The sequence below is a fragment of the Microchirus variegatus genome (genome assembly GCF_963457635.1).
Source record: "Microchirus variegatus genome assembly, chromosome: 18".
NCBI classification, from domain to species: Eukaryota; Metazoa; Chordata; class Actinopteri; order Pleuronectiformes; family Soleidae; genus Microchirus; species Microchirus variegatus.
The window spans coordinates 9,820,624-9,838,311 of record NC_139819.1 but is presented as its reverse complement, the minus strand read 5'-3'; the positions used below and the strand labels follow the sequence as shown (position 1 = coordinate 9,838,311).

General features: G+C 40.8%; 1 protein-coding gene across 1 annotated transcript in view; it reads left to right on the top strand.

The window, feature by feature from the left end:
• Positions 1–17,688, top strand: part of pde4d (phosphodiesterase 4D, cAMP-specific) — a gene marked incomplete at its 3' end in the record, with an annotated part of 175,752 nt that overhangs the window by 8,223 nt on the left and 149,841 nt on the right. Inside the window, exon 3 of the mRNA XM_083905164.1 lies at positions 10,946–11,184. Coding sequence (XP_083761290.1) covers positions 10,946–11,184 — 239 coding nt within the window. The remainder of the gene's footprint in view (positions 1–10,945; positions 11,185–17,688) is intronic.

The window sequence follows — 17,688 nt, the reverse complement described above, 5'->3', positions numbered from 1 at the left end:
GTCACAGAGACTCAGGAATAATGTTCATATAACAGACTGAACTCCAACAACAACAGTACAGCCAAAATATTTGCATTAAAAAAAAGTTTTTTGCAGACTGAAATCATGTTTTGGCATGTGGCGCCACCTACCGCCGTCTACCAATCATTGCAGTCAGTAGAGTCTCGGCTGCTGAGCAACCACGGGTTGCCAGTTACGTCAGAAAACCTAAAAGACCTCGGTATTTTGAATTTAAATGTAGTAACCGTTTTTGGCCACATTCTTACATATGGCACCTTTAACAATTTATTAAAAACAACAACACTGCAGTTGTATACATGAACGCCATGACTTTGCATTAGTTTTGTTGAGTCTTTGTCTTTGTCTCAATGTGCAAAAACAGGCCCCAAAAAATGCACACTATGTACAGGCTACGTTTATTCCAACTCCCTCTTCTATGGCGCGCTGATTTGGCAGCTTCCTGCAAAAAAAACGTGAGAAAAATTACCACAATTATCCCAATGTCAGGCTTTCACGTGCAACTTTTCAGCTTCCAGAAACCGCTGGCGTTTTTTTTTTTCCGATCGCACAAACCGTTGCTGTAATTACGGTAATGCGAAGTGCACTTGTGGAAATGTGTCAATGGTGATACACTTGGTGTAGAAAGGGAAAAAACGATTTAGACGATCTTACATATAGTTTACAATACAATATAATCCCACAGCATTTCCTGTGGAAACTGTGCAGCAACACATCAAACCACTAAGAAAAAACAACTAAACAAACTCGTGTCGTTGTTTCATAATGCCATTTTCCAAGCCCAGTGGGTATTCCTCCGTATGTTTTATGTATATTGAATATTCTATTGTACAGTATGTCTCCAATGCAAAACACAGTCCCTATGTACCATGAACCTTCGTATCAACCTTTCTCAGTGGAATTATTTATGATGTGGATTCAAGAAAAAAGCTGAGGAAACTGTATATTTCCCCCCCCTCCAGACACCGTCCGCCGCTATACCTTCCTTTTCCACATGCCGTCTTCACATGAAATCAGGCCACTGTGTGAGCACTGTGTACCTTATAGGCGATGAACTGAGTTAATTTTTATGACCCCACACGACACTGGGTTTTTTTTACGGCTATGTGAACGGCCAGATCGAGCAGTGAAAAGCACACACAGACTGGCTGTAAATACCAGTAACTCCTGCCACGCTGTGTGTTGTTGCAGCAACCACTTTTACCGAGACGGCATCTGCCAGGCAAACCTGTGACGATCGTTTGAATTTCAGACCTGCAGGGTAACATGATCTTTGGATACCAAATGTTCAGTACACAGCACACTGATGTTCAGGCAGACGATGGTTAGGAGACAAAAAAAAAAAGAAAAGAAAAGAAAAGGAGGCTCAGTGAATAAAACCTGTTTCTCTCTGATTTGTTTCAAATGTTTTGTTCCAGAAAAGACTAAAGCTGCTTCTGTACTGGCAGATAAATGAAAGGACTAAATTGTTTTTTTCAACCAGGTGATTTACCGCATCTCCTCCAATAGCAATCTTTCTTTTTCATCTCCTCTCTCATAGCCCCCCCCCCCCGCTTCCCCTCCTCTCTTTGTCTGTGTTGACTTCTTTGCCATTCTCTTTTCTTGTCGCTCCTGGGCTTTTACCCAGAATTCATTTAAGATTTATTCTCTGATAAAAATCAATTGGTAAATTCAGAGCGCAGAGATGAATGATGGCTGTGATGATGAAGGGCTGCGCATACTGAGTGGAGCACTGGTTGCCCCCCCCCCCCCCCCCCAGGCATGAAGTGAAGATGGCTCATTCCCTCGGTTTAATCTGAGGCACGAAGCATTTTCATGATTGTCGCTGTTTTGTTCGGTTGGAGGCTAAAGTGGTGACGGCGTGGCATTTAGATCCTGATCCACGATCAATACACACACACACACATGCTTTTTTTTTTTAAACGTGTTATCGTCAATTAATAGATTTAGCCTCAGTGTCAGATTGGAAAACGGTGTAATACGTAGAGGTAGATTCACCGATTCATCAGGCTGATTAATTGGGCTGATTTTGCCACTATATATTTTTATTTAAAGGTCCCATATTATGCAAAAATCAACTTTTTAATCATTTAAATCCTTTTATTTGTGAGTCTGGAGGTCTTATCAGTAGGCAAAGTGTGAAAAAATATGTTTTTGTGGTCCTCCTTAGTCTAAGTAGAGGAGATAAAACATCGCAATCTTGACTTCCTGGGACATCACAATGCGCTAAATTCTTGGAATTGTTGTCTCGCGGAGCTCTGCTTTGTCCGTAAAACACATGAGAGAGTGCTGGCGAGGGCAAAGGAATCGAAAAGTTCTCCACAGTGCAGCACAGAGTTCTACACAAACTTCCAGCCTCAGAGGATTTATCTGTCCAGTGGATACATGTTATATATGACGGCAACGTGCCTGCTAGAGCCTGCAAATTATCGCTTTTCCAAATGCTAACTGCTGTTAGCTCCCAGTAGCCTCTGTGGCGGATTGTTCTAATAAACCGAGTGTTCTGAACAGGGCTGTTTTGTCAGGGTGATTGAACTGCTGTGGTGCTTCATTCTTATGGTATTTTGACCAAAACATGTCACAGACATGTTCATTAGGACACCAGGGAACTAGTTTAACTCGAAGAAATTGGATATAATATGGGACCTTTAAGGCAATTTTGTGGATCATTTTTTATGGAGGGAATGACTAATTTTCATTTTTATTTTTGGGCTTCTCCCTCACCTGCTCAGTGATCCGCACATATGATGTGGCAGATATTTCATGGTGCAACTCTCCCATTTATACAGGCTTGGGTCCGGCACGAGGAGTACACTGGATTTGCCTGATTTTAGGGATTTGGTATCTTGCTCAGAGGTGTACCCCAGCGCTTTACCAGTCGGGATTCAAACCAACAACCATTATCGTTCTCCCTGATAAATATGCATCAGCAAAACTGAAAGCATTTGACCTCCAGTGACATATTCATACAGCATCAAACACCAAGTAATTGGTGGCAGTTTTTTTTTTTCTGGTGAGAACAACAGAATCAGATTGCCTCAGGTAATGATCTCAGATGATAGTGTCATAATAACGAAAAGACAAAGAAAGATGATGGAGGAGAAGCCATTTGCATGCTAATGTATTTGCTATGACACAGTTTGAGCATGAAAAAAAACAACTGACCAGGCTTGGGTATTGTCCAGATGCAGTTTCCACTATGAAGTTGTGCAAAAAAATGTTCGGTGCCAAGTTAATCTCTCGAAAAAAAGGTCAACAGAATAAAAGGTGCTAATGAAAAATTCACTTCATGAAAAGAGAGCGATGGATCCCTGTTTGCTTATCAAAAAGTGGGAGTAACTTCCAAACCTTTAATCACAGATTCCCCCAAGGGATACCGTTCGATCTCCCCCCCCAGCGAAGAGGGATGTAGAGTGGGTCGCGTTTTGATGAGAAGCGGCGCCATTAGAAAGGTGGATCAGTTTAATCACAGTGTGTCAATGCCTCTGCTTGAACCACCGGCATATCTAATCGGGACGATCTAATCATAAAAAGCCGCAACCCCCAGCAGAACAATTCACATACATCTGAATTACCATCACAATAAAAGCAACAGATCAATGCAGCGTGTGTGGATAACGGGGTGGGGGGGGGGGGGGTGTTCTGCTGTCATGGTCGTGATCAAAGCTGATGGTTGAAGCAAACTTTTCTCTACACACCTCATTCTAGCTCTCAGAGTTGTGCAAACACATGTAAGCCGAGGGCTCAAAGTCAGCAGAGAGGACCCATTTTGCATTGATTTTTTTTTTTGTTCAGCCACAAAACCGCATTAAATGTCCACCGAAAGCACATCTTTCTGAAGTTAATGAAGTACTTCTTCACTAGATGACATAGAGGTTATTACTATGTCACAAGGCTGATTTATAGACCCTAAGAAGTGTTGCTTTACCTACACCACACAATTTTAAATCTCTGAAGAAACACTTTTGGAAGATGTTTTTTTTTCTTCACTGACCTTTACAGTTTTTCGTAAACGTGTTAATGGCTATATTAACTTTTGTGATTTTTTTCCACCGTGTCTTTTATATCATGTCCTCTCATTATAGATGTTATTTCATCCAACTAAACCATTGTCACCAGTGAAAGGCTGCTTTCGAAGGGAGCTGCTCCTCCCTTTGTGACACCCGCCTGAAAGGGAGTGTGAGGATTATGTTATTTCATTGTTTTGCTAACTTAAAATACACTCACCTGCCTTGTTATTAAGTACACATGACAACCACCTGATCTTCAGAGTTCAGTGTTTGACTTCTTCTGCATACACTCAGCGAGTCATGTTTGCTCAGAGAGCTGCCGCTCGCCTGGCAACTCCTCTATCCGGAGATTCGTTCTCTGTGAAACCGCAGATCTGCAATTTCTGCAAATCGTCGGGGAGCTGTCACAGAAAAGAGCTCTCCTCTCGCACACGTCTCTCTGCTTTTAGTCGTAATTGCGGATAATAATCTGTCGTCGTTAAAGCCGGCCCGTGTCGGTCTGTGGTTTGCCGGTGGCACCTGTGCGGTTGTCAGAAGGGTGAAGCTGCGGTGTCTGAAATTTCTCTGCCCAGTCTTCTCTTTAACTGTTTTATGATGCTTTTTTTTCGCTTTAAAGGGACACTGTGTAGTATTTACGGGTTTATATAACCCAAAATCCACTTTTTTATACATATTATGTGATCCTGCATTGTCTAGTCGCTGTATAATATTTTTAGTTTCATTTTCGTAGTGTTTCAGAATGGTCGCGGGCCGCGGTTGCATAGCCACTGTTAGCAGCGAGACGCCATGTTTCTACCGGAGCCTGTAAGGACAAACGCGAGAGAACAAATCGAGCGTCTCTTTACTTGTAGCGGAAGTCCGGCCTCCACTCTCTCCGCTTCGTCTGCTACGGCCGCGGTAGCTCGCCCTCTCCCTCGCCTCACGAAACCTCATCTGCTGACACGGAGAAAGACAACGAGGATGACATTTGACCGGCTGCGGACACCGTAGCGCTCAGGGAAGGGAGGGGGTGAGCAGAGGAGCAGTTCTCTGTTGTAAATTTCAGCCTCTCCTCTAGATGGCACTATAAACTACTTACTTCACCTTTAAGTCTGCAGAAAAGCGCCATCATTCTGTGGCTTTTTTTTTACCTGCTGATGCACAATTAAGCAGTCGATGAAGCAGAACAAATATCCTTTTTTGAAAAGGTCTTGTGTTTGATTCTCACATGTTAAAGAATGTTTTATGTCTGTGTGTATTATTGCCACTTTCACCGCACATGGCTCAAGGGCAAATGGGAAAACTCAAGTGCAAGCTTGTACTTAATTTGATTTGTACTGTAAGGGGAAAAAAAAAAAATCCACTGACATTCCTCTTCAATTCATTTAAATCCAAAACATGGGGATGATATTTCCGCTGCATGTTGTGAGCTTGACGCTCTGCTGTTGTGTTGTCAGGAGACGATCCACTGTGAGAGCCTTGCTTTCGTTGACAAAAGGAGAGCTGTCACTCGGGCAGCTTCCAAGCCGAGTGACAGCGGCTGGATAACCTGTCTTCACCAGCTGACTCTCAGAACCAAAATAGTTTTATTGTCGGCGCCATGGGAAGAAATCTACAGTGTTAAACGGATTAATTGACTTTATTTCCTCACCCAGCGCAGCGAGTGAGGCAGGTGACACACTCAGACTGAACTGATCAGTCAATATAGATACGGTTGTTATGTTTAATACACATAAACAGCGAGAGAAATCGCGGGTGTGAGTAGATATAATTAATAAAAATGCTCTTTTAATCCCGTAAATCTGCAACTTTATTTTCTCGTAGATTTGCCACTTTTAATCTCATAAATCTGCGACTTTAATTTCTCGTAGATTTGCCACTTTTAATCTCGTAAATCTGCGACTTTATTTTCTCGTAGATTTGCCACTTTTAATCTCGTAAATCTGCAACTTTATTTTCTCGTAGATTTGCCACTTTATTTTCTCGTAGATTTGCCACTTTTAATCTCGTAAACCTGCACTGGTACTGTCGACTATCTATCCTTGTCCCCCAGAAATGATTTTACCAACCAAAAATCCGACTTCAGCAGATTGTCTTGACGATGTCTATATGCATAAAAGCAAAGTTGCTGCTAAGTAATTAGCACTTTATGTAGTTCTGTATTTTTTTTTTTTCTATTCACAACATGTCAGCTGCTGACCTGAAGGCTGTCTGCTGATTTAATAAAACGTGACCCTTGGCCCCGAACAGTTGGACCTGACCACCTCTGGATTTGCACATGAAGTACACAGAGAGCACAGAAGAGTCACTGCAGACCAATTAACCTTTCACTGATCCCACTTATTATAAAGAGCCACTTCAGGCATTAGGAGAGACAGCACGACTGCATGAAAATGTACAACTGTGTGTATAATATCTACAGACACACACACGTGGTTGGTCGTAACCTTTCTATCCGCTGTAGTCTCTCGAGTCCTCCTGCCTCCCATCCATAGTCTTTGCTGTGACTGAAATCATTGTCACGTGTCTTCCATTATTTTTTTCCCCCCCTTTTATTTTCCCATGTCCCTGTGGCATCACGTCTATATTCACGTCTGCTCCCTCCGTTCCCCTCTGTCAGACATCATCTACGGCAATGAGTTTAATACAGGTAATTATTTAGGAATGAAAAGCTCGATGGCTTCCTGGATGAAGATTGGCACCTTGATGGATGCGGTAGCGGGGTGGAGGGCGTGGAGGGTGGGCAGGTGGGAGCTTGACGTGTGCTGGCTGTAAGATGGAGGGTAAAACAGAGCAGTCACGACAAGAGAACGAGAGGCGAGACAAAGCGCACGACTTTGATTTCTTTGATAACAACTCTCTCCTTAATCACAGCTACTTCTTATGTCAACTAAACTGAGCCTCAAACATCTTAATGTGTCAACACATTAAGATGTCATGACTTTGTTTCCCTCATAAGGACGATTATACCCCACAATGAGTGTCTGTCTCTGCAGTATGAGTAACACCTGCATGCACAAACACACTGTTTCCGGTCCAATAGAGATGTATAATGCTGTAATTATGCAGCATATCGTGCTAACTGCCAGGATCATTCATTTGTTTGCACTTGGGGTGGTTGAAAATTAGTTTTTTTTCCAGCAGGTTGCTCCAGGCCATGTTTGCACCACTGAGCCTCCTCTATTCAACATAACAGATCTATCTATTGTTTGAAAACCAGTGATACATGACCTAAGTCTCAATCAGGGAAATAGGGAGTGTATTTTGCTTGCTATATGGCTAAAACTATCCATCCATCCATCTTCTACCGCTTTATCCTCCACATGAGGGTCACGGAGGGGTGCTGTGCCAATCTCAGCTGACATAGGGTGATAGGCAGAGTACACTCTGGACTGATCGTGAGAATTACTAAAACTAAACTAGGCTAAAATTCTGTGCACGCAAACAGTTTTGGGAATTTTAATGAATTTAGTCTGTCAGTCAATTTCCCCGACTTGAAAGCGAAATCGCCCTTTTTGAAAATGCCGGCTGCACGTCACCATCCATTCGTCTACCGGACTATTGTACCGAGACACATTTGTACAAAGCGGTACACAACAATGTAGGGCTGACGTTCTGACGTTTTGACGCGATAACCGTCTCTCTTGTATCCGACATCCGCTCATTATTACTAATAAAATGGACTCTACCACTTAGCACTTCACTAGCGTATCCGGGGAAATCACAACGACAACACGACCTAACGGAAGCAGCCCAGCGTACCGGCAGCCACGGATGCTAAGTTCCATTGTGCACGTAGCCTACTTTATATCACGACTAAAAATGTGATATAAAATTAAGCATTACTTTGACTCAACAACACATAAGAAGATGAAAAAAAAAATAATAATAATTTTAAAGCCTGAATATGTGACATATAAACACACACCCCCAGGATGTCCATATAAGGAGTTGTGTATTATTCCCATGGCAAATTACCATGGGTGTGGCACAGATCCATGCATTTAGTTAGACTGCAAATGTATATATTTAATATTTACCACAAATGATAAAATGAGCTAATGAAAAACCTACAATATTAATTTTGTGTACACTGTTTTAATCTGTTAACTAATTTAGTATACAACTAAACTGGTGTTTAATAAATAACTACAAACATGACACATACATTAATACAACAATATATAAGTGGGAACCATTTAAAGACTTTTTTTGTGTCGTGGGGTTGAAAAACGAGAGGCTGTTGTCGCTGAACTTACTGTACTGGAGGCTACATTATAGTGTTGTCACCTGTAAAAGAGCAATGTGGAATATAAATGTCATCGGTTGAACCTTACTTAACAGGAGAGCATTGTTATTCATGTAGTTTGCGGCATGATTAATGACGCAGAACCTGCCCCAATTCATCATGCCGTCGTCCCACCACCTCCGTACACATACGTGCGTGCCTGTGTATTCGAGTGTGTCCCGAATCGAAGATAATCCCGGGAACCACTCAATACGCATATAACTGATTACCTCGAGTAACAAAGAAACGGCGAAGAATTGAACTTGAATCCACCTTTGCAGAAGAAAAAAAAGGAAAAATTGTTGTGCTGGAGGCAAAAGCAAAAATATCAATTTACACACTGAAATATTCATTTGCATTAGAAAAATATGTTTGGTCGTTCTTAAAAGTTATATTGATGTCTGCCATCACGATGTCCGGGTGCAGGAAGTCATTAAAAAGTTTGAAAAGTGTGTGGTAGACGGCGAAGTGGAGCAGTCCCCCGACTTTGTTCTGTCATTAACTGCAGCAGCATCAGCTTTTCTGGAAACAACTGACCACCTGATGTGTTTCCACTGGGTTAACACTCTCATATAGAATGAATTTCTCTCCTCGCTCTGGTTTCATCTTGAAGAAGTACATTGCTCTCAGATGGCACTCGCCTCCTGCTGAAATGCTCATCATTAGATTTTTGTATCCTCTCTTGACCTGACGCCCCGTGTCACTTTTGGTTTGAAAGTTTGTTATGTTCAACTTCAACTTCACTCATTGTGTTTGATATTTGTTACTTCTTGAAATGAATGTAATGCCACACGGTTGATGTAGTGGTTAGTATTCTTACCTTTGCGGCAAGAAGACTAGGGTGTGCAACCCAGTCAGAACAAGGGCCTTTCTGCATGCAGTTAGTATGTTCTCCCCTTTTGTGCGTGGGTTTTCTCCGGGGTTTTCCGTTTCCTCTGTTGTGGAAATACTCTGCTGCTGGCGAAGAATGAAATAGAGACTTCTGCCGGCCGACAATGTTTTATTTTCTTTTACACAAGTGATCTTGGCTGGAGAAAGACCCAGAGCATAGTAAGCCCCAAACATTAAAGGCCACATTATACTTCTCCGACTGCGTAATGCGTTATCCGTCTGCGTCACCACGTAGACCACTCGAGCCTTTATACTTCTGCATCATGGTGACGGATAGGCGCTGCAATTTCCCGCCCGATCAGTAGGGGTCGCTGCGCAAGGTTGTTGTGCTTTTGGCTACAGTGAGCAATGGCGTCCGAGGGAGAAAGACTGTTGTTGTTGAAACAGCGGCCGTTTCTCACTTTTCTGTGTCCCGGAACGCAGTTTTAAGATAATTTGAGGCAAGAAATTGGCCATTTAGTGTCTAAACATGTGCTGTGTGTGTTAATATATGACGTATTTATAGTTCGGCAGCGACGATGTCGGTGGTGTTCAGCTCCACCCTCTGTGGACACTTGCTGCTCACTGTGAGCCGGCACAGAGCAGCTTAGCTCGGTCTGTCCTGAGGACCAATCGCAGCTCTTGCCGTCTCCGTTGTCCCTTGACGGAGTGACGGACACTTAAAAAATATTCCGTGCACCCGGAGACGACGCAGAGGCTCTTCGACAGGTTCTGCGTCGACACAGGCTCTGCGTAGCCTACGCAGAGCACTTTACGCAGGAGTATAAATTGGGCTTTATACCTGGGAAACATCCCTTTCAGATCTCTTTGTTTGGGAAGGGGTCTGCCCCTCCAGGCCATGCGTTCACACCCCTTTGTCTACGGCAATGTTTGGTGCGAGTTGGGTCTAGACATCCTAATTTGAATACACAAAATTGATTCTCACAAGTGGCCTGGCGACCCTCATGTGGTGTATAAAGCATTGGACAGTGAATGAATATCCTTTTTAATGATCTCTCACAAACTCACGTGCAGTACCTTTAAGCCCACTGCGGGGCCCTGGCCTATACTTTGGGAGTCACTTATCTGATGAGATCGCTGCAGTCGCACTTATCTAAAAATAAGTCTCTCCTTTTATTTTATATCTGTACTGAGACTCACCAATTTTTGACCACAACCATAATATCAGTTGCCAGTGCTTTCTCCTGCAATAAATATGACCTTCACGAAGATAATAGTCAGATTTTGACGAAAACGGTTTGAGACGGGCATCGATTCAGCTCGGTGGTAATTTCCCAGAATGTGATACACGGTCCTTCCTTTTTGTATCACATTAGAATAATTGGCAACCCAAATGAGAAAAACAGAGCACAATGTTCTTAAGAATTTATTTCCTGACTTGAATTTTAAGTGCAATTTCCATGCTAAACACATTTTTGTACTAGACATCGCAAGATAAGACAATAAAATGTAACTTTCTGATGATTAGGCGACAGGACAAACCATATTATGCCTCATTAAGAAGCCTTTCTGTGTCTTTCAACAGTTTGTTTCACACAGGCTGACACAGCCAACAAGACCAACTTTTGTCATTTAGCAGATTAGGCAAACAGAATGATGTAAATTGGCTTTTTGGTAATGACAATTTTTTAACATAATTTGAACTTCTCCTTTCCCTCTCACCATTGTTCATTTTCTCCCATCTCCTTTCTGCATTTTCTTCTAAATCTTTGACATGAATTCAGAATTCACCTGCGCTTCAATATCCCTCCTTTTCCAGGTGTCGGAGGATTCATCCGACTCCCCAGAGCCGGAGCCAGTCACATGCATGGAGCCCTTCCTGGTACGGAGGCGGTCCTCCCGTACAGTCCAGTTGCCACCTCTGGCCTTTAGACAGGCGGAGCAGTACTACTTGGATCGGAAGCAGGAGTCGGACACGGTCGCGGTTCCACTGCGGCCCACCACACTGCCTCTACGCATCCCGCCACTCATTGCGATCACCTCTGCTGACAATACCAGGTAAGACGGTGATGTTTGACGTCTAATGGGGGGAACTATGGTGGCCTCCTCCGTACAGGAAAGGGTGCTGTTGTTAGTTTGCATCGCCGGTTTGTCTGTTTGAGCTGCTGCAGGAATATGGTGACATAAAAGCCCAAAGTACATCTACATGCTGTGATACTTTCATGCAATATGTCTATAGTATAATTCATTTCCACCAATAAAAAACTCCACTATGCTACCGTTCAAAAGTTTGGGGTCAGGAAAAGCACTATTTCTCCAATGAATATAACATTCAATGAATCAGAAATACACTCTATACATTGTTCATGTGGTAAACGACTATTCTAGCTGCAAACGTCTGGTTTTTAATGGAATATGTACATAGGTGTATAGAGGCCCATTTCCAGCAACCATCTCAATGTTCTAATGGTACATTGTGTTTGCTAATCGCATTAGAAGGCTATTGGATGATTAGAAAACCCTTGAAAACCCTTGTGCAATGATGTTAGCACAGCTGAAAACAATGTTGCTGGTTCTTATGGAGTTCACATCACACACACAATAGATACAACCATGGCAACAACAGCAATAACATTAACAATAATATATTTATTGATTCACTTAAGTAATAGCAGACAGCATGCACTACTTTCTGGAGTTTGGACTGAAGATTGCTCCAGGACCAGAGACCATAGTAGTGTCCTTGTGTGTGTGTGTGTGTTTCACTGTGGAATGGGTAAACACTGAAAGGTTAGTAGAGTGGACGGTTTAATGGATCGATACAAGAAATGTCTGAAGGAAATAAAGAGGCACCAGATACTAAGTACAGCACTTAGAGGTTGAAATCAATTTGATTCTTGCCGTTTGTCCAATGTTTGCGCAGTTCACGATGGCAATCGCTTCCAAAGTGTACCATGAATAGTCATTTGTTTTTATTTTATTTCTGTCGCTTCAGTGTAAAAGTCATGTTTGCAAGATTAACTCAAAAACCAGTAAACATTTCGTCACCCACAGTTTTTTCGGGGGGGGGGGGGGGGTTGTTATGTCGTCGTTCCATTGTTATGCAACTGTGAGCGTGAGCACAATTAGGGACTCCTTCTTGGAGGTGGTTTCAAAGCTGCTTTGGATTCTGGCCATCATCATCTACAGTCCTCTTTATTATATTAGTCTAATGGATGCCACGCTGGTCCAGGATTAAATTTGCCAACAAAAGAAGTGAAATCTGAGAGGACATTACCAATCATTTTTGATTCGGCGGTTTGGTGCAGTGGTTAGTGCTCTTGCCTTTGCAGACCTGGTCAGAACAAGGGCCTTTCTGCATGGAGTTTGTATGTTCTCCCCCATGTATGCTTGGGTTTTCTCCGGATTCTCCCGTTTCCTCTCACAGTCCAAAAACATGCAATACGGGGATTAGGCAAATTGCCCTATGTGAGCTGAGATTGGCACAGCTCCCTTCCGCGCCCCTCATGTGGAGGATAAAGCGGTAGAAGATGGATGATGGATGTAAAACCGGCTGAAAATCCAATCCCATTCAGAGGCTGCAAAAGCTCGGCTCCACATCTTGACCTGTAGATTTCATGCGACTTGCATTGTTTGTTGGAGTTCTTTTTTTTTTTTCTCCCCCAGGGAAAATGTCGCAACAGCTACATCCATCCAGAATATTAATTTTGTGCTGGAGTGAACAGAATCAAGCAGAGCAATAGCTCAGTCAGCAATGTCTCTATTTGCAAAACAAGGGAAATTTGTGACAGATTAAGACGGATTAAGATGAAGAAGGTTATTAGAAAGTTGTTCGACCGTTATGAGGTGGTTATGAGGTCGAAAGCCACAAGACGAATGATCAGCAAACAATGGCGGGTAAAAGGAGTGGTATAGCTGCAGCTCAGGGGGGGGTTAGAGCAGGCCATGCATAAATCATAATATAGGTTGTTCAATATTTTGGTATGTGGAAGAAAGCAATGTGTGAGATGCTTTGGGCAAAAATACCTGACAAAGTACTGTAAAAGGTCATTAATAGACAGTCAGGTCTCATTCTTTCTTGCTGAAAAATGATGGATGGTGATCCTTTATAGTTTTAGTGTCTCAGCGAAATCAAATGAAGTAAGTGGAAAACTATGGTGACCTGATAGGAATAACTCAATTACGTTATGATTTGGGAATGGGTTAACTGTCATGTTTCACATGTGGCGGACTAATAAGATGCAATCCACTGATATTTAAATGATCCCTGACTGGCTGCATGCTCTGAGGAGTGTGACTCATCAGATAACCGTGCCAAACGGAGAGTTTGTGGAAAACAAGCTGTGTAATTCACCGTTTGAAGCATCATCTATATATATATAGCAAGTTACGTCTGTGTGTCTGTCTGTCTGTGACGGGCATATCTCGCTGACCGTTAGTCAGATCGCCCTAAGATTTGGGATATTTTTTGGAGTAATTTAAATTTTTGTTGACATATCACGCTGCACTTTCGCTGATTTATCGCCCCTACACCAGGCAGTCAGCAGCTCATCAGCAGCAGCTGCGCTGTCTGGAGCGGGGAGGTGGGAGTGAAGAGGCTGTCCTCACTGTGGGTGAGACTTTTTCACACGGTTCACAGCAAAACATGGTGTTCTACTGAAAACGACAAAGTCGGTGTCCATTCACCAATATGCGAGCACATATTTATTTAGCATTAGCATGTTACTATCTTGCAGCTAACTTGGCGAACCTGTTTCCAAAGGTAAGCTAGCGAGGCTACAGTTAGCATTAGCACAGGGCTAATATAATACAAACACTTTACGTTCCTTATCATGCATTACCATAACTGAAACAACCACAGTGCAAGAGGAATTTTTTTTTCTTTGCTTTTTTAAACACTTATGACTGATTTTGACAAATCCACAGTGCTATTTAACAGCCGTCATGCAAATGTCATTGTCCTATAATTATCAAAGCTTTTTTTGTATGAGATGTTGTCTCTCACAGGCTGTAGACTTTAAAGTCTCAGCTTTAGAGGTTACGACAGCTATTTATTGTCTCTCTTTGATGGCAAAAAGAGAATAAGAAACATTTGATATATATATATATATATATCTATATATAAAATGTTCAGCACTCCCAGTCTCTCTGGGCTTGGAAATCATGACCGTATAACAACTGAGAAAAGAATCACGCCCCATCAGAGTGGTTCAGATGAGATTTGGCAGAAAACAGCATCAGGACTCCAACCAGCTTGATTCTCTGAGGGGAGACAGAAACAAACAAAGCAAACAGCATTCTGTATCTAAAGGCTGCTGCGCTCCAGCAAGGGAAGTCATAATTTACTCCAGAAATATAACCAGAACTGCTGGAAGGAGTCAGGAATATTTAGTGGTCAAACTGATCTGCCTGTGTGTGCGGGAAAAATCCCCATTTCACCGGGTTAGCGTTGCACGGGGACGCAAATGACAGGGGGTTCACTTGTCAATCAAAGAGAAAGCCACACTCTTCTACTCCGTCTTTGATCGTGATGGCATGCTTCAAAAGGGGGCTCCTCCTCTCATCACCCTCACGCTGCCTGCATAGCACCGTTCAGTCGCTCATCATGTGCCAGATGAGACAGAAAACGCATCAGTGTTTCACTCTTACTTTTTCCTGCTTGGTCCTTCTCTCTTTCTCTCTCTCTGTTTGTTAAGGGTGATGGAACCTGCGGTGTCTCACGGAGCGAATAAACGAAAGACAAAGAAGGAGCGAGGTGCGGGTTATTAATAAGGCCTGAGCTTGTTAACGGGGGCTTTAATGAGATAATGTGTTAGAAGACGCTGTGGACGGACTTTAAACAAGGAGAAAGAAAATGGTATTGACTTGGAGACTTGTTTGTAGGGAAAACGAGAAAAGCCAGCGACGCTTGGCTCGAAACTCCTATTTCAGGAACTCCGTAAGTTCCTCTGATTCAAAGTTACAGCTAATAATATACAGTTCGTATACAGTTTTTTTTATGTTTCTGTCAGTATGTAGAAGCTCTTTTTGTCACTTTAGTTTTTATTGGCAGTTTTTCTTTCATACAGGTGAAAAAAAAAGAAGAAGAAGCAAGATAATGAAAAATAAAATACAAAAACAAAACAAGTTATGCTTACATTCAAAAGCAATCTGTCCATGTTCCTGTTTTCTTCTGCTCAATCAACTAACTTTCGTCGCTCTTCTGGTCTTGAATATTATCAATTTTTATCATTTTTTTTCTTCAAATTTCTTCCGTATGTTTTCATTTTGCTGTTTTACAAAAAAACCCCAGTAAAAATAGTGACGCACATTAAATTCGAGTTATTTACTTGCATTCCTGAACTGTTTTTAGATGGTCTAAAACACATAAGCACTATATATACATATATATGTATATATGTATATATATATATATATATATACATATATATATATATATATACATATATATGTATATATATATATATATACATATATATGTGTATATATATATATATACATATATATATATATACATATATATGAATATATGTATAAATGTATATATACATACATTTACATATATGGATATGTGTTTAAATACATATACATATTTATAAATATATCTTTAAAGGTTTATATACACATATATATATATATACATACATATATGTATGTATATATATATATACATATATATGAATATATGTATAAATGTATATATACATACATTTACATATATGGATATGTGTTTAAATACATATACATATTTATAAATATATCTTTAAAGGTTTATATACACATATATATATATATATACATACATATATGTATATGTATATATATATATATATATATATATATATACATACATATATGTACATATGTGGAATATGTACGTCTTTGTCTCTTACCTGCTGTCACCTGTCGCCCATGCAAACTAAACATACTGTCGTTTAATGGTGAATAATTTATGATAATTCCAAAAAGTGCCTGACATTATAACCGTCAGCAAACTTTTACGTGAACTTCAGTAAAGGGCAAATAATCCTCAAGAGAGCAACTGTCCTATATCTTTGAAAAATCCCGTTCCTGTCCTGTGGATGGAGAAGGAGTCGGTGTATGTGTATATTTACTTGGCTTCTCCTTTTCTCTTTTAAGAGAAAGTGAGTGAGTGCTTGCTGGAGATCTCTAGGCTTTGATTATATTTTATATATATATATATATATATATATATATATATATATATATATATATATATATATATATATAAAACTGTTTGGATTTATTGCAGTTCGGTCCAAGTTTGACTGCCTTCATAACAAAACACATTAACCATTAAAGGTCGAAAAACAAATGGGCTGTAGGAGGGGAAATGCGTCATACGGAGAGAAACGTCCATACGTCTTAACTTCGCTTCGAGCTTGACTCATCTATAATTCAGCACAGCAGTGACAAAATAGTTGTGAAGAATAACACAAAAAAAATCATGTGCTCCATTAAATGTCTGAGTGAGTTTAGTGACATTAAATGCAATATTAATCCGTGAGCGATGGAGCGGCACAAAAGTAGCTTTTGCCTTTTTGTCGTACGTGAAAACGAAAGTGATTCTCTCACAGCGTCGGCGCAATTGTGTTTGACTCTCGTCAGTGATCATCGCCAAGTGATTATGTTTAATCTATAACGAGATTAAACCAAGATTTTTGACAAATTATAGCCTGTGGCGCCGCTCTAAAAAAAACTGATTGTGTTGCAAGTCTTGATACGGCCTGGTTTTGTGCTATGAATAATGTAAGAGTGGTAAATCGTCAATGGAGCTTACGTCCACATAAATGTAAACAAACCTGTTTTTGCTTTTAATTATAATGAACGAGTGCAATTTTAAAAACTGCATCACAAACGAGGCTCATGAATAATTAGCAGCGCGTGGACAAATCAAGCTAACTCACAGACACTAACCAACAGATGTTCACCCTGTTAAGTGACAAAGTGTTCAAATATAAGTTTATACACACATAGATTACACACCCACACAGTACTGGGTATGATACATTCTAGATTAAAAGAACAGTAGCAGTGTACTGATATTGCAAATTCTAAAATATCAACCAAAGGATGGATGATAGATAGATAGATAGATAGATAGATAGATAGATAGATAGATAGATAGATAGATAGATAGATAGATAGATAGATAGATAGATAGATAGATAGATAGATAGATAGATAGATAGATAGATAGATAGATAGATAGATAGATGAGTGGTCTTGTGCTTCTGTAGATCATCTGTTTCAAGGAATTACGTGTTCTCCTTATATGGACATCCTGTGTGTGTGTGTGTGTGTGTGTGTGTGTGTGTGTGTGTGTGTGTTTATAGGTCACATATTTAGGCTTTACAAAATGTGGGTCTTCTTACGTGTTGTTGAGTCAAAGATATGTTTTTTTGCAATTTTGTAGCAGTGATATAAAGGAGCAATAATTGTGCAGAAGTCACAAAATGTTGCGTTTTTTCCCTTTAATTTTTGTTCATAAAAACGAGCCAATTGAACTTTGAACTGTGACGTATTTTCCCAATATCCAAA